The sequence below is a fragment of the Phycodurus eques genome, chromosome 5, assembly GCF_024500275.1.
Source record: "Phycodurus eques isolate BA_2022a chromosome 5, UOR_Pequ_1.1, whole genome shotgun sequence".
NCBI lineage: Eukaryota > Metazoa > Chordata > Actinopteri > Syngnathiformes > Syngnathidae > Phycodurus > Phycodurus eques.
This window is the reverse complement of record NC_084529.1, coordinates 895,109-917,907: the sequence shown is the minus strand read 5'-3', so window position 1 is coordinate 917,907 and position 22,799 is coordinate 895,109. Positions and strand designations below refer to the sequence as shown.

General features: G+C 46.0%; 2 protein-coding genes across 3 annotated transcripts; one reads left to right on the top strand and one right to left on the bottom strand.

Annotated features, from left to right (window-relative positions):
• Nucleotides 1-261: 261 nt before the first annotated feature.
• On the bottom strand, nt 262-5,440 carry spty2d1 (SPT2 chromatin protein domain containing 1). Its single transcript, XM_061676507.1, has 6 exons — nt 5,229-5,440; nt 3,691-3,805; nt 2,146-3,621; nt 1,110-1,266; nt 962-1,039; nt 262-856 (listed from the first exon to the last, which is right to left on the bottom strand). Exons 1-6 carry the CDS (start codon nt 5,289-5,291, stop codon nt 763-765), a joined length of 1,983 nt encoding a protein of 660 aa, XP_061532491.1. The 5' UTR covers nt 5,292-5,440; the 3' UTR covers nt 262-762.
• A 3,197-nt stretch (nt 5,441-8,637) lies between these two features.
• tmem86a (transmembrane protein 86A) lies at nt 8,638-21,328 on the top strand. 2 transcript variants are annotated; one of them, XR_009768604.1, is made up of 4 exons: nt 8,638-8,770; nt 14,931-15,195; nt 16,396-17,088; nt 18,318-21,328. XR_009768604.1 is itself a non-coding variant. In XM_061677473.1 (3 exons), exons 1-3 carry the CDS (start codon nt 8,750-8,752, stop codon nt 16,821-16,823), a joined length of 714 nt encoding a protein of 237 aa, XP_061533457.1. In that variant the 5' UTR covers nt 8,638-8,749; the 3' UTR covers nt 16,824-21,328. The 2 variants fall into 2 exon arrangements, 1 of the variants encoding a protein (XP_061533457.1); XM_061677473.1 differs by having other exon boundaries at nt 16,396-21,328.
• The last annotated feature ends 1,471 nt before the right edge of the window (nt 21,329-22,799 follow it).

The window sequence follows — 22,799 nt, the reverse complement described above, 5'->3', positions numbered from 1 at the left end:
TTAGAAATTACTGTACAAGGTTTGTAGTCTGGATTTACTTTGTGGGTTTTACTTTTTTTAATTCCCCCATGCTTGCTCGGGTTTTCTCCGGGTACTCCTGGAGACTCCAAATGTTCCATCGGTGTCAGTGATAGTAAATGGAAGGATGGATTGAATGGAGGGCGCATGAAATCGCAGATACTCAAAACCCAGAACCTTAGATTGACTGCACTATCGCGACAAAGCAAATTGACAAGACACAACCCTTCTTTGTTTCAAAATCTTTTAAAAAGAAACATTACACATTTTGCGTAGTTACAATCCAAATTGAGATGAAATGTTACATATTGTGTTCAAGAACAGCTATCACCGGCACTGATAGGTTTAAACAAGTCTTCCACACTCAAATATTACTTTTTAAACGTTGTTTTTTAAATTGGGACTGCTTTTGATGGGGGGAAATAAATAACGGGGAGAACGAGGGGCAAAATGTCATTTGCATCTAACGCCAGAAACATCTGTACATATTTTGCCTTGAAAGATTTCTGGATCGACGTCAACCAAAAAGTATCGTCCAAGGTCAAGGTCTTTCTGTTTCAATGTCGTGTATCACTCCTTCCGATGTTTGTGAAAACAAAGGGAGAAAAGGGAAAATAACAACAAGGGTCCCATAATATTCACGTGTGCCACAGTGCTTTACATGCAAATATGTCAAACATATTGTCTTATTTCTGTCCAGGTGACAAAGAGTCCGTCATGTCCATGACAACAATTTAAAGTGATTCAGTTCATTTTTTTCCTCTTGGCATTGATCCTTTTCATCTCCTCTTGCTCTTTTCTTTCCTCCTCCAAATCTTCTTGCACAGCCAATTTTAGACTAACACAGGCAAGGGGGGGGGGGGGGGAAACAGTACAGTAAGTAAAGGCAGCTCAAAATACACATCAGACATGCAAAAATCAAGGTAATCCTTCATTCAGGTACCTCTTTGCTTCTTCTTTCTGCAAATCTCGCCAGCTGCTCTCCATGAACTTGAGAGCATAATCACTTTCATCCTTGTATCTGTGTGGGATTAAAAAAAAAAAAACATGGACTGGATAGTAAAAGACCAGAGGATATTAGAAACCCTTACTTGGTTCTGTCATAGCCAAAGATTTCCTTAATGTGTTTGGAAACCTCCGCCTGCTCATCATCGCCATCATCAATAAAGTCATCCATTTCGGAATCATCTTCCTCTTCCTCCTCATATTTTCTCTTGTACGCTATGGTGATGGGTGGTAGTGTTGCACCTGGATAATAGATAGAACAATGACAAAAGTACAGCGTTATAGACACCTTCACCAGATGAGCCATGGAGTTTGAGGGCTCATTTTATAATAATAATAATAATGAATAAATACAAATATGAATAGTTACATTGTTGAACATTTAAAATATTCCTTTCAGGATCATGTTTACATACCTTTGTTAACTAATTTTGTCAAGTAACAAAATCTATTCCTAACATTTCTGGGCAAGTAACTGCATATGGATGCCAAAAGCACTAAAAAACGGAGCAGACCATAAAGTATCAACTTCATGCGACAAGCATGTACACAATCCTGAACCCACGTTACATAAAAAACTGTGTCCAGTTGTTGAATAATTAAAACCAAACAAGCCACCTTCACACGAAGCTCATAAATATTATTACTGAAACAATTCTGGGGGGGGGAAACAGTTTCAAAGATTGCTTGGTATCAGGAATTCAAGCAAATAACAGACTGTCTCTGTCACTTTCGTTTTCTACAAGTCAAAAAAGTCATGATTTCTTTGAAACTACAGGTGCATCTCAATAAATTCAAATTAGAAAACAATGTCCAAGAAATTAGAATGTTGCCCTAGAAACAGAAAGTTTTTTAATGAATTGTGTAAGACACCAATACCAGGCCGAGCGTGCAGATGAGATAAGTTGACATCAGTGAATACGTGGGGCAGGTAGCTAGTTGATTTCAAACAGCCTTCTTTCAAACAAAGACAATAAGAACTTTCATGTATACAATAACAAAAGAATGATTAAAACTACACACCAGCAAAAGAAAAACTGTCCCGCTTGAGTGAAAAATGTCCACTTTCAAGTTTTTACCATTGTTACTATTGTAGTAAATCTGTGCAGTATTGTATTATACCTGGTGGTCTGTTCAGAGGTCTTGTTGGCCCACCTGGTCTGGGTGCCACACCAGGCCTTTGTGGTATCGCTGGCCGAGGAGGAACTCCCGGTCTGGCTCCGCTGACATTTTTTGATGAGATAGTCTCAGACACCACAGTGCACTTGGGTCTCCCAGGTCCTGATCCAAAGCTGCCTGAGGGTTGCCTATTGGGCGGGGGTCCTCCGCTAGGACCTCGGCCCGGTCCAATCCCCGGCCCTCCACTTGTGGCTCGACCTTGTCCGAAACCCGGTGGCCGGCCCGCTCTCCCCCCAGGGTGACCCTGTAAGCCACTACCACTAGCTTTTGGCTGTGGTGTTACCCCAGGCCTTGACTGACGTTGGTTCTCTTCTTTGGGACGGCCACTTGATAAAGGTCTGACCAAGGAATTACCACTAGATTTTACTGCAGGATTGCTTCCAAACCTTGGTGGTTCTCCCATTCCAGACTTGTGATTTACAACTGGGCGCTCCTGCTTTGCCGAGCGACCCTGGGTAGGCCTGTTTTTTTGTGGGTTGCTATTTGGAGATTTGAGATCCCTGCCAGATGTGCCATGAGGCTTGGAATGAGGTATGCCTGAGGGCTTTCCTTGAACAGATACAGAGCTCTCCTTTTTTAACCGAGGGTCGCTTGAAGCACTGGCTGCATGATGAGATAAAGGTTTAGGGACCCCCTGTTTAACTGAAACCGGAGAAGAAGTGGTTTTTGAAGTAACTGGGATCTTGGGTCTGTCTCTTTCTCTCTCACCAATGGTAGTCTTATACGGTGTTGCTACAGACTTGTTCATTACCCCATTGGACTGATTTGGCCTTTCTGATAAGCTCTTTTGTGGTTTACAATTCTTCGGCTCTTTCTGTGACGTGTTTTTCCTCACAAAACCAGAACTAGACTGAGGCCTGTGCTCTCGCTCTGTCTTCAAGTCTTTGTTGCGGCTCTTTGCTCTGCGTTCCATCTCCAGCTCCTTTAACTCTTCAGCTGTGTGGAGCCTTTCATCCTTCACTATCTTTGCTTTTAACTCAACTGGCTCAAACTGCTTCTTCTCCGCCAATTTGAGCAAGTCTGCAAAGTTCATGCAGGGCGGAGCAGACTTGGGAGGACCGCTAGGTTTTTTAGGGGAGGCCCTGGAGTTACTACTGTGTCCACTAAAACTTGAGTTTTTCCCAGGCCTCAGAGGTTCCGGATCTGGGTCGGGCTCAGAATCTGTTTGCTCGTATTCATAATTGTCTTCATCCTCCTCTGGGTCAACTGAATAATTTCTAAATGTTTCCTCATTCCCTCTCTCGTCCATCTCAATTTCCTGCTTTGACCTCCTCTTCTTTGGAACATCCACCACTGGGATGCCGTTGTAACCTTTGAAGTTGTCTTTCGTTCTGGAAGCCATGGCTCTCGCTTTACGATCAGACTTCAACTCAACCCTTTTTGCGAGAAGATCCTCCTTCTGTTTCTTCAATTCAGTTTCTGAAAACAGATAAATATTGTATAAACTCTTTTGGGGGGAAAAAACAAAAAACAATTTGCACGTCTTACCTCTCACTCTGGCGTCATTTTGTCGCTTCTTCAAGAGTGCCTGCACAGCAGCAGGGTTTACTCCTTTTGACTTCAGGTCTTTTTTAGGTGGGCCAGTTTGTAAACTATATCTTTTCTGTTGAAAAGAGGACAACATTAAAATACGCAGTGCGAATCTTCAGTCAACATTTAACACAAAAAGACAAAGCAGGGTGTAATCCTTGATGTGGCTGAAGTCAAGTGAGACCCGCCATTGGGAACTACTACATGACCACTGGACTTACCTACCCATTTAGTTAGTTAGTTAGTACCCGTCCTGTTCAGCTGCATGGCCATGCAGAATGGAAGATCTATATGCCTTTTTGTGGTGGAATAGTTTTGCTGTGCAACAGGGGAGTTTGAAATACTTTCTCTGCTTCTTTTTTTAATCGGCTTTTATAGTGTCTAAACACCTGTAAGAACTCGTGAGTTGATATCTTAATACAGACAACCTGTGTTATTACTAGTAGTCCCATCGCAAGCAATTAAAGCCTATAGCGCGTCTATGGAACCGATTAGTGAATGAACATCGTATCACACGCATGTTAGTCAACTGGTGTATGGAATTGTTGTGGCGGCACATCGAGGAAGGGTGGGTCAAGCCAGCGAGCCCTTCTTGTGGGGGACCCAGCCAGGGGGGCGCCACCCACTCCCCAGGACGGTCCCTCAGCCCAACCGAAGCGCCCCGACCAGTCCCAAAGGGAGGGGCGAGGAGGAGGAGTCCAGCCAAGAGACCCGCCACCCTTCCTATTACTATGGGTACCAGGTCCCCAACTTGCAACCATTGCCCCTGTATTTTATTTTCTTAAGATGGTGGCATTCAAGTCAAGTGGGACTTTACAGAGCAAATGCTCCAAATGACGTACAATTTGGAATATGGCCAACATTTTGCTGGAAAATACACCCTGCTCTCGTACGATAGTTCATCTTTAAAAATGAGATGTGCGAGGTGCATTCACTTTTGTTTCAAAATGTTTAAGCCCAGTGACCAGATTCATGTACACTGATACTATTGCAATATTAGTCGTTCGAACTGCTCTAAGTGCTAGAGGACTCTGCATCTTTTTGCACAATTGTTTTTTGTCAATGTCCCCAAAGTGTTCTGTAAATTGACTGTTTGTTGTACTAGAGCGGCTCCAACTACCGGAGACAAATTCCTTGTGTGTTTTGGACATACTTGGCAAATAAAGATGATTCTGATTCTGATTCTAAACACTCTCTCTGAGAGCGTTCTGATCAAATGAAGTAGTGGGCCTTGAGTGTAAACTTTGCACTCGTGTCTATATGTGTCACAACGTGTTTACGCAACTTCAGTCTTTATTCAATTTGACTTTTCTTCAAACTAATTCGTCAATAAATATCGTTCATTTAAGCGGTGTATTTAGAGCGACAACGAACAGACGAGGTGGAATTTAGCAGCAATGTTGCTACTGCTTTTCGGGGACTCAGTGACAGCCCAGACGAGCTGGCATTTCTGTGCCAGGAAATAAAAAAACAAGATATTTGCTCATTTCACTTACCTGTACACTGCTGACGCCCTTGTTTTGAGTGGCGATTGACAACACGTTGTCAAAGTCCATCATTTTAGCAGCATGTATGTGTCAGCTGTCTTTTTCAACAGTGGGGGGGATTGATTTTCGCGTTCAGCCAGCAGCTCACACAGCTGTAACGCTGGATTTGGCGTGACGTAAACGCCACGTGTGTCTTTTATTTTATATTAAAAAAAAAAAAAATAAATAAAAAAAAAAAACCTGAACAAAATGGGTCAATTGAGTGGCAACTGGTTTGGTGTAAAATGACTGTGAGCTGAGCTGAGCCGAGCTGAGCCGAGCCGAGCCTAGCCTAGCCTAGCCTAGCAGCACGAAGTGGCAAAGGTAGCTAACCAAGGCGCCTGGGATGTGAAGTCGCCGCTACGGAAGCCCACGAGAGGCACTTAAGTAAAATTAGGTCATTCTGAAACAAAAGCTAAATAACCGCAATAAGAGGCAAGCGTCGACAAACATCCAAATGCGATGAGACCCTTCTGCGGAAACGAGACCGTTCAGTGTTACGTACTTCCGTGTTTGACAGCGCCATTCCACCCACAAGAAAAACGATCCGCTTTTTTCTGACATAAATCATAAATGAAGCGGGATGTAAATTCAGTTACATTAAATGTTTACGTTTGCCATTCCGTGCAACCAAAGTAGTGACGAACGAAACGGACGAACTACATTTTAAAATGACAAGCTCAGCTCGATGATAAAAAGCACTTCCGCCGGGAGCCCTGACAAACTTCCACCACGCGAGGGCGCTGTCATCGAGCACAACGTCAGAGGTTGTGCATGGAATTCTCCAGAACTGCGCGTGGTCTTTTACGTCACAAATATGATATGAATTACAAAGTAAAAGAAATTCATTCCGAAATTCTTCACAAAATACATCTTGCAAACTCTGTCATCTCCAAAATGATTGTACGTTCACGTACCTTTTGTGGGCATGCTGATGAAACGTTTTTAAACTCTTTCAAAATATTTTGTTTTCCCCTGAGTAGGATGGCTTTGCATGTTAGTATGGAAATAAGGACTGGTGTACCCCGCATCAAGCAAATTATTTTATTCATATTTCCCTTTTGTTTTTCTTGAGTTGGACAATCTCATCTGGCTCCTCTCGATGTGGAGGAGCAGCGGCTCTACTCTGAGATCCTCCCGGATGAACGAGCTTCTCACCCCATCTCTAAGGGAGACCACCTCGGGGACCTCAACCGCAGCGATTGGAGAGCCCGCCTCGGAGACCCCAGACTCTGCTCCCTCATGGGAAGGCGTGTCGGTGGAATTGAGGAGGTCTTCGAAGTATTCTCCCCACCGACTCACAACATCTCGAGTCGAGGTCAGCAGCGCCCCTTCCCCACTATACAGTGTTGATAGTGCACCGCTTCCCCCTCCTGTGACGCCGGACGGTAGACCAGAATTTCCTCGAAGCCGTCCGGAAGTCTTTCTCCATGGCCTCACCGGGGGGGGGGGGGGGGGGGGGCCCGGTGACCCTCGTCCGGCCAAGGGAAAACGGAGTCCGTAGTTTTTCGCCATCAGAAGGGGTCTTTGAGCCGTGCTTTGTCTGGTCCCTCATCTAGGACCTGTTTGCCATGGGTGACCCTGCCAGGGGCGTGAAGCCCCAGACAACTTAGCTCCTAGGATCATTGGGACACACAAACCCCTCCACCACCATAAGGTGACGGCATCCGGGAGGGCAATTCTTTATTCATAAACAAACAATCAAAAAATGGTGTCCAAACCAACTTTTCACTTTACTGAGTTCAACTCACTTTATAAATCCTGAGCCTTGGTTAGCAATAGAAAGAACAATTATGTGAAGGTAATTAGTGAGCTCACTAAAATGTGTGTGTGTGTGTATATATATATAAACATATTTGTTCATTGTTGACTTTGACTGGCAAGCAACCAGTTCTGGATGGAGCCCAGTACAAAAAAATGGATGGGTGGATTTTTGTCCTGACCTTTTATTTTATTATATTTGTTGCAGCTCTCTTGCAATTGGGTTTCATTCATTTTTGACATCCAATTTTTAAAGAGCTCTATCAACAAACGGGTTGAGTTGAGCCGAGTTGAGTTACAGTACATGAGATTGTTTGAGTGAGCATTAAGCTGTCCAGCTGTAAAAAAATACATACAAATGAATGGGTGAATGTATGTTCTTGCTAGGTATATGACTCGCAATAAAACACCATTACGGTCCACTTGAAAGTATTTGAAGTGTGCAGTACAGCAACTGCATTGTATCTCAAAATATTAGAATAAGTCGCCTGTTAAACCTAACTTACATATATCACAAATATTGCTAAATGTCACCTTCATGACATGCTCCACGTTTCAGGAAGACACACATAATAGCGTATATACACTATACTGCCAAAAGTATTCGCTCACCTGCCTTGACTCAGATATGAATTTAAGTGACATCGCATTCTTAATCCATTTTAAGATGACATCGGTCCACCCTCTGCAACTACAACATCCTAAACTCTTCTAGAGCGGCTTTCCACGAGGTTTAGGAGTGTGTTTTGGAGAAACTATGATCGTTTTTCCAGAAGCACATTTGTGAGGTCACACACTGATGTTGGACGAGAAGGCCTGGCTCTCAGTCTCCACTTAAATTCACTTAAAAAGTGTTCTATAGGGTTGAGATGAGGATTGTGCAGGCCAGTCCTGCCCTCGACCTGACAGAACACCTTTGGGTTGATTTCGAGTGGACGGTGAGCCAGGCCTTCGCATCCAACGTCAGTGTGAGCTCACAAATATGCTCCTAGAAGAATGGGCAAACATTTCCATCAACTCACTCCCGAACCTAGTTGAAATTGAAAGAGTTGAAGCTGTTATAGCTGCAAAGGGGAGCTTAACATCACATTAAACCATATGGCTTTAGAATGGGGTTGACAATTAAAATCATATGTGTGTATATTTAAGTCTGAATGTGTGTTATAAGAACCTTGACTGCTCCTATATCGTTGATACTAACATATATGCAACAGAACTGAGATTTGCTTTTTGATTTTTGATTTTACTGACACAAATTCAACAGTAGCGCCTTGATTTCGAGGTGACGTTTATAAGGCAATTGTGACGAACCGATCGATAAGCGCGGACGAATGATACCAACGAGCTGAAGACGTTCGATGTCAGATGTAAATAAAAGGCCATCTGCTCCCAGATGTAAACATGAGGCAGGCCCGTCCTACGTGGGCGTCACTCACCTTTGTCCCGCCCACTAAGCGTTCCTATTGGTCAGCGGAGACAAGCCGCTCGCCTCCTCCGTGATGTCCGCCCGCCCACTGGAGAGAGGACAAAAACATGGGCGTCACTCACCTTTGTCCCGCCCACTAAGCGTTCCTATTGGTCAGCGGAGACAAGCCGCTCGCCTCCTCCGTGATGTCCGCCAGCCCACCGGAGAGAGGACAAAAACAATCGGCATCTCTCTCGCCGAAGAACATAAACAAGAGGACTTAACCCAAACCTGCCTGCCGAACGTCTTCACAAACGTGCTCGACATGGTTTCCCCAGTGACTGTGGTGAGTATCACGTCTAAACCAGCCTCGACGTAACGCTCGCCACGAATAGTGGTTGCTAGTTTGATTAGCAAAATCGTCCCATAAATCGCTGCATGCTTATGAACGCGTGTACCGCTGTGTTGTGTTGTTGTTGTTGTTGATGTTGTAGTATACACTGTCGCGTCGCCAGTAAACCAGACGCGTTCTTGCGCCGTTTGTCGTCACGCCATGCCATACTTGAATATTATGGTTAACAGTTTCGCGTTGCAGTGACGTTCTTCCAGCACATCCGCTATGTTGTCAGTCTCGCAGTTTCCCAATTATGTGCGACGACCGCGTCCAACGCTATTTGGCAAGTTGCACCAGCAAGTGCACAATCGAGACATTTCCACCAACTCCCAAAGGTCGCCGGGGACTCAAGGGAAAATGTCATGTGACGACCTTTGTGTGTGTGTGTGTGTTTTTTCTTTCCTGCGCTTCCAATGGCGCATGCGCCATACGCCGCTCCAGCTTTCTTTCAGGTCTGATGCGGCAGCTGCATTTAGCGTTGTGTTGCTTAGCGTAGTCTACTAATGGCATCGGGTATTGATCATAGGGCCAATGTGGGGGAGATGGTCAGTTTAACTCAACGATTGATTGTCTCGGCAACATGAATAATTCAACTTTGGTGTCAATTAACAACTGAGCTGCTATGAAAGGTTATAGTTCCTTTGCAGGGGCCACGAAGGATGGATGGCGCGTTGTCACTCGGCCGCTTGCGAGCGAACCCTCACGTGAAGCCTGGGATTACTGTGAGGGCAGCCTGTGTGAAGGAATGCATGCCGGGCGGACTTGTTCCCACAGCGACAGCGATGCTGTCCAAGCAGTGTGAATTTGGGAAATGAATTTCGACCCAGCCTTGGCCCCTGGATTACAATGAGATGGAAAGTAGAGGCACAGAGCTTTATGGCGAGACAGCGTACAAGAATCCAAATCTCCTCACGTGTGCTTATGTGGCTAAATCTTTAGCCGCACTCAGCCGGTCCTCGTCACCGGGGAGCCGATAAGCTTTAACGACGTGGGCCCGGTTGAAACTACAGTCGGGAGTAGAGCTGAACGATATGGGAAAAGACGCTTCGTTGCAAGGTTTTTTTCCTTGTTTCTTTCAAACACATATTTCCATCGGGATGTAGCGTGCAAGGACGTTTGCTGTCTTCAGCGTTCCCCCCGCAATTCATCGATAGTATGACCAACGCAACGTTGGATGTTATGATGAATTGATATGAGAACAAATCTCGACGTCACTGTGGAATTGTAAAAAAAGAAAAAGCTTAAACCACAGTAGAATATTGACTTATTGACTTAACTTCATGCCTTGCACAAATGTAATATTTATCATGATGCTCTTGCCAGGAGCAGTAGCGCCGCTGTCGGTGTCAGCCGAGTATCGAGATAAAGTGGTGACAGGCGTGACGCTTTTCACGTGAGTGGCAAAGCGCTTCAAATGGGAAACTATATTAGATATGGATGAATGCTCTTATCAATGACAGTAAAGGCGTTCAATTGATCCACTTGTTCTTGAAATATCCTTCGGAAGGATCTCAAGGACTTTAGATAGAATTTTCTCAAATTCAAACTCTCATTCCTATTCTGAATCTTTGGCGATAAATATTACTAGGCTCACTTTAGATACTATCAGATAATTGTAACAGATTTGAAGAAAGCAGGACAAAGTTGTGCAAATGACCTTTGGGGGGCGAGGAGGAGGAGGAGGAGTTTGTTGGCCGTGGGGCCCCGAACCACCAGCTAGCTACATACAGCCCTGCTTCGGCTGAAAACGGACAAATGAATCGCGTTTCATGGAACAAAGATGAGGATTTAGGTTTTAAATGGAGGTCAATGTTTCCGATCGTGTTTCGGACGGCAGAGATATATCAAGTGACAAATACCGCCTCGCCTCACGGGTTACCCATATTGCGATGCTCGACCCATTCAACCGCTCCCGCGTCGTCCGAGATGACCCCGCTTTATCTCTGGCTTGAAATGACATTTTCTATTTGCGCAGGCCTTCTCCGTAATCAACTGTTGTCCTGTTGTTCTCTTTCTCACACTTTCACAACACAGCATCTCAAATGCATTGGATTGCGAGCCCCAACATTTGTATCATTTACTTAACACGTTGTGATGTGACGTGGGAATGACTTGATAATACGGCTCACGCGCCAAGACCCTCCTCATGTTCCGCATCTCTATTTATAAAGACATTTACGGGCGGTTTATGTTTCTCGGTATCATGTTTCTAACACTTGAGTAATACGAGTCAGACTGAATAATGGACGACTTACTCACGGATGCCATTCAGCGGCGCGCGCGTGTTTCAGGGTTAGTACGAAGCGCCGACTGCACCTTGTCGAAGACCGATCCCATGCAGTGTGACACATTTCAACACAATGCGTCTGTAGTGTGTATTGTCTCCACTGTAGCGAGTTGTGTCATGGTATGTTCCGCTGTTTATTTGGAATTTCGCAAAAAATCCCAGGACGGTTTCCCCAAAACATCAAATTGACCATAGCTCCAGCTGAGAACGAGTCATTCGTTTTGATGACACTTGTTGGCTGTGATCGCTTCACTTCTTTTGTGATGCGATTGGATCTGTTTTGAATGTTTGTGTGTGTGTGCAAAGATGTCCTCTATTTCTGTTTCTTCTTTTGTCTTTTGAAACTGATCTTTGAGGGCAATGTGCTATCAGCAGTAATGACATTTCATTTATTTCCCAAGGTCAGCAGTTATTTTATGCTGCATGAACTGTTTTTTTGTTTTACTCGTATTCCTGCGGACACAGTTGATGGTTCACTCCGACAGAGTGCAGTCTGCTGCGCTTTTAAACGAAATTTCAATTTGACGCTGCCAGTTTTAACTTCACTAAGTGAGGAGTGGATCAAGAGAAAGCATTATACTGTAGCAGTAATAAAAAAGAGCGAATGCACTTGACCCATTTGTGCAATTAAAGACTTAGTGATGGTTTGGTTTGAAAGGTTTCCTCTATTTTGCGAAACCCCTGTTGGCCTTCTCGACGTTGCTACGGCAAGGCATGGAGCCGTTTTGTTCTCGTTGCGGCGCTGTCTCAGTTGAGTCGATTTTGTTGTCGCTTTACTCAACGCGAGCAATGGAAAGGAAGAAGTAACTTACTCCTGTGTAACACAGCATCAATTAGACCAAAGGTGCTTCCTTCCTTTTCCATTTTCCGTGGGACAGACATTATTTAACTTTGAACTAAACTTCAACTCTTCTGGGAAGGCCGTCCACAAGGTATAGGGAATCGGTTCTCGGTCTCGGCTCTAATTCATCTGAAAGGTGTTCTATCGTGACGATGTCAAGTTCATCTAGCCCAAACTCTCGTCCGTTTCTTGGTGGACGTTGCTTCGTGCGCTGGTGCACGCCCGTCCGTGTTAGAAATGGAAGAACTGTTCCCACCAATTAGCATTTTATTTTGAATTGGATTCAAATTCAACTACTGTATGAGGCATGTCAGTATGGCGCAATCATTCAACAAAACATAGCAAAAAAAGAAAACCAAATGAGTTCCTCTCAATCATCGTTCATATTTTCACAAATTGAAAGTGTTGTGAGCACACCTGTACCTGGCTAATTTGAAAATAGTGGAAAAGCCTGTTTTTCGATGACCGCAAACAGCTCGGTTTGTGATGTCGATGCAGACATAAGGAAAGTGTTTTATTGACGGAATAGGGGAATGGCGCCGTGGAGGAGGAAGGACAGGAAGAAGCTGAGGTGACAAAAACTGCTGATGAGTCCGCACAATTGCGGACGAGCGCAAGTCGTTGGCTCCGAGACTACAAATGACCTCCTGATGTGCGTGTTTAGAGTTCCGTATCGTAATCGTGACGTATACGTAAACCATCACCGCCATTCTTGGGTGCAATTCGTTGTTCCTGCGACGATGTGGTTACATCACTTGCCGTCACAGGCAGGTCGAGAACATGGGTACTCAACAGGTGGCCCCCAGGCCACATCCGGCCCACCGACCGCCTATTTCTGGTCCCCGAACCGATATAGCATTTTACAAGATCAGACAGGGTGGGACGTTCTCAGAGTAGCAGTATGGCAGTGTGTGTGTGTGTGTGTGTGTGTGTGTGTGTGTATACATACATACATATATATATATATATATATATATATATATACACAACCCCAATTCCAATGAAGTCGGGACGTTGTGTTAAACATAAATAAAAAACAGAATACAATGATTTGCAAATCATCTTCAACCTATATTTAATTGAATACACTACAACGACAAGATATTTAATGTTCAAACCGATTAACTTGATTGTTTTTAGCAAATAATCATGAACTTAGAATTTGATGGCTGCAACACGTTGCAAAAAAAGCTGGCAGAGGTGGCAAAAAAGAGTGAGAAAGTTGAGGAATGCTCAGCAAACACGTGTTTGGAACATCTCACAGGTGAACAGGCTCATTGGGAACAGGTGCGGGCCGTGATTGCTTCCCTTAATTGCTCAGTCGTTCACAAGCAAAGATGGGGCGAGGTTCACCTCTTTGTGAACAAGTGCGTGAGAAAATAGTCCAACAGTTTAAGGACAATGTTCCTCAACGTACAATTGCGAGGAATTGAGGGATTTCATCATCTACGGTCCATAATATCATCAAAAGGTCAAGTTTGCATGTTCTCCCCGTGCCTGCATGGGTTTTCTCTGGGTACTCTGGTTTCCTCCCACATTCCAAGAACATGCATGGGAGGTTAATTGAAATCTCTAAATTGCCCGCAAGTGTGAATGTGGGTGCGAACGGTTGTTTGTTTCTACGTGCCCTGCGATTTTGGGGATGCCCGTGTGCTCCCGGCATGTGATTGAGTGTTGTTCGTCCGAGTTCAGCGGTACCTTGCCTGAGGAGTTTTTCTTCAGTTCCAGCCAAAATCAAATCGTCTGTAATCAAACTTTGGCTCGCGACACACAGCAAAACCTCGACAAACCTGTAAATTGGGGGCACTCGTAAGTGAATGGACCGCTGTGTTCAAAATGAAAATTAGGATTATGTCAGTGCTCGTGATAATTGCTTTCAACACAAAGTGGTGCGGGAAGCGAGTCTCGCTCGTGAAACCCCGACCGACCGACTCTGATCACGGCTTGCGGCATTATGCCTCTGGCACTGCTGTATGTGGAAAGCCAGCAAACGTAGCGGTCGACTTTTAACCCCCCCCCCCCCCCCCCCCCCGTACCGCGTCGGTACCTCGCAGACAGGGCAGCGAGTCTGGGGAAAAAAGCGGTGAAAAAGGCGGCTTAGATGGCCATCGTGAAGGGGGCTATCGTCTCTCAACCCTCCCCCATGTCACTTGACCATTGCTACATCCAGTAGCTCTTCCTTCAGAGTGTCCCTTCCCCGTGCACGCTCCTGCTTCCTCTCTTCTGCTCCACTTATTCTTTTATGAACGGTGCAGGCAAAGTGTCACTTTTGCTTTGTCACAAAATGCTCCCACCGAACGGTTTTGGAGTGCGGAAAATGGACGGATGGACAGCAAGTCGCTGGTATCGGCCGTTTTCCTTCTGCTCTTTGGCCCCCTTCTCCCCACTCATCTCATCTTTCTCCACTCTCACACTGAAATCAACCAGCTTTATCGGCGCGGACCACCCATCGTTTTCTGCCGTGGGATGTTCAATTCTCATGTCAGATCTAGAAGTGTGAGGAAACAGGCCTTTGTTTTCTTTGGGTGTATAACACAATGTGCTCGAGGCTCACGCATTTGAACAGAAACAAGCAAGAGTGTTTACACAGTCAGGAGTATTCAAGGACACAAGACTCAAGTGTAGAAGAGGAGGAGGTAAGAAAAACAAAACAAAAAGATGTCTGCTTTGTCAAAAAAGAGGAAGAGAAAAGGTTATAAGGAGTCATATGATTCCACAGACGTACCGTATTTGTTCACATACTGTTACTGCATGGTTCTTGTTTCAGTTTCGTACAAAATCATGTGCATGTCTGACCAAAGACCACAAGGAGGAGAGAATTTTCGTGTCCTAACACAAACCACTCTTGCACATAATGAGAAGAACTGCTTCCTGTGTTATTTTAATGAGCATAAATGAACAATAGGCGAGATCCTAAAAGCCAGAGACAGAAGAGTATCACATCAAGACTGGAATGATGATCTCCATATTTATTCTGCTTTCAGGTCAAGAGTGAAGGCCCCAAGCTGGTGCCATTCTTCAAGGCAACCTGTGTTTACTTCGTCCTCTGGCTGCCAACCTCAAGTCCATCCTGGTTTAGCGCACTTATCAAATGTTTGCCCATCTTCTGCCTCTGGGTCTTTCTGCTGGCACATGGCTTCAGCTTCTTGGGGGCTCGCTCCAGTGCCCGCAAGATCCTGGCTGGCCTCATCTTTTCTGCTCTGGGTGACGCTTTCCTCATTTGGCAGGAGCAAGGCTACTTCGTCCACGGTGAGAAAATATGTTACATGCTGACTTGAATGCATTTCACTCCTTAAAGGACAATTGACTTCTCAAGGTACTTCAATTTTGTCTTGGAAAGTGGTTAAATTAAATTCAAGCTACGCAGAAACCCTTGTGTTACTTGACTCTCACTATACTGTACACACAGTTGGCTTGTCGCCGGGGGGGGGGGGGGAGTACTCGAAAAGGTATTTCGACAGCTTGGGAACTTACCTGTACCGTTTTTGCCGCGGAGGGGGTACACACATTTTCACCGAGCAGTGCGTTTTGTTTGACTTTTCTTTTGTTGTGACAGCAAACCGAGCTGTGCCCTTTAGCACCCTTTCATTGGTTTTGTACCTAAACACGACAGTACTGTTGATTGGGCAACAAGAGAATTGTCACTTCTCTTTGACAGCAAATACTGGAAACGGAAGAGCACCGAATGACCTCGAACAGAATAACCTGTGTAGAAAAGGGATGAAGTCGATATGTTGTATAGCGCAGCATCTCCCCACCCCGTCAATGATTAGCGTCTGACTCGGACACTCCGTCCCCTGATAGATAGCTTCCCTCAGTCGGAAGCTAATCGTCAATGGGGGGCAGAGGTGCGGAGTCGCCACCGCCGATTAACGTCCGATCGCAAAAGTCTGTCGGCACCCTGAGTGCGATGGTTGCGTTTGTGTCTTCAAATACCTCGTCGTTTAAGCATGTGCAGTTCGGAAGTGCTGTGCGCGCTCATGATTGTGGGCGGCTTTGGCGAGCATGAGGCGCTCACAAAATCAGAGGCAACTCGGAAAAGGGATATTTTACACTCGTGTGAACATTTTTGAAATGCCCGAAACAAAAAGGATCACGTCATCTATTCGGCAATGCAAATTTGGATCCTCCGAACGATCCGAGGGCTGCCTTGAAGCCGGTCACAAGGAGGAGTCGCGCGCTATTACCTTTTGATAAAACCTTTTTAAACTTTGCATGATCTTGTGTCTCGGTCATTTCAGCACACTGCAGTCATTGGCCCAGGGCAGTGTTTCAAGTGTTCTGTCCCAAATTTGAAACACCGTCTTATGCAGCACTGGCCGATGCATTCAATTTCCCACGTGTAGTGTACGTACACCCCGCCGAGTGCCGTACTTCGGTGGCTGGTTCCGAGCACGTGGAAGCATTTTGTAGGCTTACATCGAAACTGGTGTTTCCATTTGTGCACAGGTCTTCTGATGTTTGCCATCACGCACATCCTCTACTCATCTGCCTTTGGAATGAAGCCCGTCAATGCGCGTGCAGGCCTGGCGATCGCTGCTGTGTCCAGTGTGAGCTACATACTGCTCTACCCTTACCTGTCGGGCCCCTTTACCTACCTGGTGGCTGTCTACATTGCGCTGATCGGCTTCATGGGCTGGAGGGCCGTTGCGGGCCTGCAGCTAGCCAATGACCTTTGGACCTGGACCAAGCTGTCAGCCTGCCTGGGCGCCGTGCTGTTCATGGTCTCTGACCTCACTATAGCGGTCAACAAGTTCTGTTTCCCTGTGCCCCACTCGCGGGCTATCATCATGGCAACCTACTACGCTGCGCAGATGCTGATCGCTCTGTCAGCCGTGGAATGCCAGGATGTGGAGGTCGCGCGCAAGAGGGTATGAGGGGCCTCTCTGTCTCTGTGACGACAAGCTGCCGGTCGCTGCTCCCCGGGTGGTCGTGGACACATTTCACTACCACATCCCCAAGCCTCAGCCCTCACCTCCATTGTCGCCATGGCGACTGGACCACCGCAGTCTCCCACTTCTTCCTTACTATGATGCCGCGGTTGTATTATCTTCAGCCTCTCCCGACAGCGGTGCTGCCTGCCTCTTCTGATTCCCCCAATGGAATGCCTCCTCCTACTTGATGACCGCGGATATGTGCACGGTATTGCTCATCTACCCGACAAAGTGTTCGTTTTATTTCGTTGAGTTTAAGGAGAACATGTCGTTAGAGACATTTAAGGACTGTCTTAGGGGGCTGGGGTTCTGGATATATCTATTTCTTTTGTAGCCCTATACCTCACCTGTCCCTTAGCAATACATCACCTCCCGACTCAAGACACTTAGAAATCACCCTAACTTGGTCCACAATTGCAAATCAATCTTTGTGACTTTTTATTTTTATTTTTATGTTTTTTATTGAACTGTCTGAGGTAATGTGTAGCTTTTGTCTCATCAGTGTGATTCTCATCCAACCAGGTCACGATGATCCTCAAAAGTTGAATCTAAGGCAACCGGATGCCTCAGCCGAATAGCCGAAAAGTAGAGTTGCCTTCAATTTAACCTTTGTGGCGAAGCTTTAGTTGTCTCTCAAAAGGGATTTCCTCCCGACTTGCTCATATTTAACTCGACACCTTAACCTATTCTGTCTTCCCCTGTATTGCGGGTGCTATTTAAAAAAAAACAACAACATGCGATGAGCTGCAAACTCTTCCGTTCCACTCACAAATAACCACGATGCTGTTGTTCGGTCTGCTTTTCAACAACCTCAGCGACGCACCCAGTCTCATTGTAGTAGGATTCACAATCGCCATTGTGTGGAGTTGGTACGTGGGGCAGGTAAAGTTCATCGGTCACTCCCATGGGAATGGTTTTCACTGTCATGAGGAGTAACCGCTGACCTGTCTCGGGTATAGTCCGGCTCTGTGCCGATTTCATCTGAGATTCACTTCAGCTCTCCTTAGACCGGTATGAAAAAGGCAGGAGTGAACGGGTTCAAACTGAGCTGCAAAGGTCGGCATTGCACATTATGAGAGAAAAGCGATTTTAAGCGGCCTGGGATTATTTCGCATGGACTGAATTGCTATTGAAATGTGTGTTGTCCCATATTTGGGCAGCTGGCCTGTCACGCGAGGAAAGTTCCCCCCCCCCCCCCCCCCCCCCCCCCCCGAACTGGTGTAGGTTGTACAAACAAATGAAAACAATGCCGAAACCGATTTCACAAAATGAAGGCCGAGGTCGATAAAATCGCTCGGGATTAAAAAAAAAGAATCCTAATCGCATCGCCCGCCGTTTCCCAATGTCTTCTGTCGTCCCCGTGCACCAGGAAGTCGCCTGACAACGAACAAATTGAAGTCGCTCCATGCTTGACTTTTTCCTCTCTTTTGTTAACAGTCCATCCTCGGCAGAGCTCGGCGCTCAACCGTCTGACGTGCATCCATCCCCGCACATCATGTTTTTGCTGTTCGAATGAAGTGTCAACTCTCTTAGAACATTGCAACTTTCTTCAGCTGTCCACACGCACACACAAACATACACTATGTACGTGTTTGCGTGTGTCTGTGAATTGCCAAGTTGTGGATGTCAGAGTGGAAATCTACTGTACGTCCACTTGAACCGGCTTAAGGCCAGAAATGCTGAGACCCGTCACAGAAAGGTGTCGTCATCATCATCGTCATCGTCATCATCATCGTCACTGGATAATATACTGTAGATTCATGGGGCTTAGATGTGCTCCAGTGGCGACCCCCTTTTAGTGTTTTGCACGAAGCGACCGAATCTGCGAGTACAGCGGAACCTCTAGAGTCGGAACACAATCCGTTGGAGGACGCTGGTCGTTGGCGGAAATGTTTGATCCCATAGTAAAACATTTGACGCGGTCAAACTGTCGGAGTCGGACCATATTACCGTTGCGAGCAATTTGGTAAGTCGCAGTCACGCGTTTTAGAAGGGTCGTACGAGTATGAAAAGATATTGAACCGCATTTAATATTAAGACGTTAAAACCTGAAACGACGAAGACAGACTGCGAAGGTGATCCTCGCCCCTGGCATGAACATTCTGACTGGACTCAAATGAAAGTGGCGGCCGTACAAATGGCAAAGAACAAAACAAGAGGTGACGCCGGAGTTTGAGCTCTTTGTGCTGGCATAAAGATCCATCCTGTACAGCAGATCCCAAAAAGTCTCCAGCTCCTTGTCTTTGTGATGTAGAAGAACAATTGCCCAAGATAAGTCATTTCAGAACGTTTGCAGCCTTGTGACCTACAGTACAACCCGTATGAGTAAAGCAGCGTATTTCGGGGTAGAATTACAAATTGTATCCCTTCTACTGTCGAGGTTCCACTTGATTTCGATTTTTGGAATTGATTACGACCACTCGTTGTTTGTTGTTTGACAAAAGGAGAATCACCGTACACTACAAATGTACTCTTGCGCTTAGCTGCGAGTCTTATTCAGAGGTCATGTTTCGTGATTGCGGTAAGAGAATTGATACATACCGTAGCATACAAAACAAACTGCAATGGGGAAGAAGCCGACCCGGATTAGGGCTTTCTGCTTCAGTACACCCACATACGGGCGAGGAATCTTCGCCCACACACTGTTGTGTTTCCATTCCACCGGAACGAACATGCAGACAGAGCACAGCGGTGACTCGGACTTCTGCAATTTACCGGTAGTGCAAATAAGTGAAGACGATCGGCCGGACGGTTCCTCAATCTGCTTTTGACACGTCAGCACGGCTGTCGGCATATTCGCTCCGTCGGTCGCTCCCGCGTGTCTATTTTTTAACGTGTCCGCCGAGCATTGTGGCTCAGTCCCGCTCGGGACTCTCCCTCGTCTACGCATTTGTCTCCTCGTTTTGTCTCGACCCATATCGGGACTATAAAGACTGAGTCGAGCGCGGGGCAATTTACGGAAGCAGCCCTTTTGCCCTCTGCCAAATAAAGGCATGAGGAGTTTTCCCCTTCTGTACTCTCGGCTGCAATACATAAGACAAGATGAACTATTTCTACAGTTCTTTTTGTTCGGCGAGCCACACTCGAGAAGGCGGTGCGTGCTGAAAACGCTATTCTGCGATCCGAATCGTAAAGCTGCGAGAGGTCGTTCCTGCCAAAATGCCGTTTGTATTCGACTTCCAACGCAACGAACTACAGCGAGCCACTCCAATTCCATTCAGCCAATTCCGTTCGGCTGTGCTGCCGGTGTCTTTCGGCCTTCCCAATTGGGAGGGAAGCTGGTGTTGACCGAGAAGGTCGCTGGATTCAAAGGAGATTGAAACACTCCCTGCCCATCAGCGGGTCAGACAGACACGAAGGCCACTTCGCCTCGGCCTGTCTGTCAATCGTCCTGAAAAGAAAAGAAAAAAAACAAAACAAAAAAAAGAACCCGTGAGAGCCGTAGGAGGCCGTTCGGGCCGTCCACGGCCGTCATAATGTTCCGGAACCAGTCGCTGGTGTAGTACGGGGGTCCAGATTTTCACTTGCACTTTGCCGTTACTCTCCTTACTTGCTCTCTTGACCTTTACAACGTAAATCTGTATCTGTATCCAAATGCGCATGGCAACGTAGGCTGAAATGAATCCACAATGTCAACACTCATCGACACGAATCAAGCTCAGATCTTGTCGTCCGTGCGTCCGCGCGTGCGTGCGTGCGTGCTTGCTTCACGTTAAGACTGACAAACTGACAATATCCCTACGAAGGTAAAACGGACGATTAAAACAGAACTGTCGACCCTGGCCGAGTTTGTCGGTTGAATACTTTTATCTGGAGACGAAAGAATAAAGATGTGTTGAGAAAGTTTTTTTTTTTTGGGGGGGATTATTTTGTTTACATTTTGACAAATATATAATAACGTTTGGCACTGAATGCATATCCGATGTTTAATTGTCGTAGTAGTTTTGCTCGAACTACTGGAATCATTTTCGAATGATTGACTCGAAACAATGCAATCGATCTCATGCAACTCTTCAACTGAATCTTTTATATGCTGCTACCGTATGACGTAAGTGTTGCGATGAAAAGACGAAGAATATTTGAAAGATGATTGAAGCACAACGAAGCAATGTGGAAGTCGGACTTTTAGTTCACAGCACGTATTGTTCGGAAGGTATTTCAAACTTGTCCGTGTTTTTTTTTTTTGGGGGAATCATTATTTTGAAATCAAAAAAAAAAAAAAAGCATGCTTCCCCCCCTTCAGATGGCCACGTATAATTTCACTTTATTTCATGGGAAAATGGTGTCCCTGTATTTCAACGCTACGATGCTGTATTTTTCACTTGTGATTTCTAATTTCTTTCAAGACCGTATAGACAAAATAGTTTCTTTGCTGTCGTGAAACTGCTACGAATGTGAATGTGAAATGTGTATTGGAGAAATAAATGCAATCGCAATGCAACTTCAACAAACAACTTGTCTCTTAGTGTTTCCAATAGTGCCGGAGGCAAAGTTCCACAATCCAAATGCCCGCTAATATTGATAAATGTTGCATAATAATAACTTGATGCACGTAGCACCCTCAAGCATGTCAAAAGTGAGGGTGGGAAAAACGGCACACGCTCTGTTTTAGTAATTGCTCCATTTTGTCGTCTGGCTAATGTGGGAAAGCCTGCGGAAGGCCACCCACGCTGCCGCGCCGCCCCGGTACCGAGCTTCCTCTTTCTCATGTTCCAGCGAACTTCTTTCATTCGTCGTGTTTTTTCTGCCTCGCTTTTTCAATACACACCAACTGGCCGGTTTTCTCTCTGAACGCGTGTCATTCATTCACTGCCAACGAGCTCCATTCTCGCGTCTGTGTACTAACCTGTTTTTAAATGCCAATAGAAAACTTCAAATCAATATCGGGATCGGAATCGTCTTTATTTGCCGAGTAGGTCCAAAAAACACACACGAGGAATTTGTCTCCGGGAGTCGGAGCCGCTCGAGTACGACAACGGACGGTCAATTGACGGAGAAAGACATTGACACGCAAAAGGAAAAGCGGCTAGGTGTCTGGTAATGCCGGCAAATTCACCTTTTTTTGGGGGGCACAATTGCGCAAAAGACGCCGAGTCCTCTCGCACTTGAAGCAGTTCGAATGACGAATATTGCAAGAGTGGACAAATGAGGTGCAATTGTGTCATCTGAACGCAGTGCACTTGAGCAACACGCAAAGTCATCCGAAACGCCGGAGCACTTTGTTCCGTTTGGAGCGGCCTCCTTCCTTTTCGCTCGCATTCCGTTCGGGCTTCCACTTCGTTGTGCCAACGAAGGAAGCGACGACCTCCCTCTAGAGCAACTTCGGCGCTCCGTCGATTGCAACTTGGCGACGTGACACTTGCGTCTATCGACACGGTGTTTGCGCGAGCCAGCCCGACGACGTCCGGAGACGGGTTTCGGCTCCCCTCGGCCTCGACGCGATCGAGCGCCGCTCGCGTTGGCTGTCAGGCCTCTGTAACCTTACGCACGCTGTCGCACATTGCTCTTAGTGCCAGAACACATTTTGTCCAAAACCCTTTCAATTCTTAAAGGCATTGAAGTCCGCTACTCCGAAAAAGCTAGCGAAATACCGCAAAAGGCTTTGCGGTGAAATTTCAGAACGGACCTCAAATGCACTGCAACCTTGACCGAGCGGCGTACTTCTTTCTTTCTTTCTTTCTTTCTTTCTTTCCTGCTGTAGACTTTGCAATGCATGTCCTACAGTCAGCGCTTCAGCACTTTTTGCACAACTTGCTGTTCTCGAACAAACCGCCCAACACAACAGGTGCGAGTTATAGTCATGGATCAACCGATGCATTTCCCGGTTCGGTTAGATTCAATATTTCAACAGTTCCTACATTGTCAGAGAGCGACAGGTTGCGCAAAAAGTGCAGAAACATACAATTCGGCTTTGTAGTA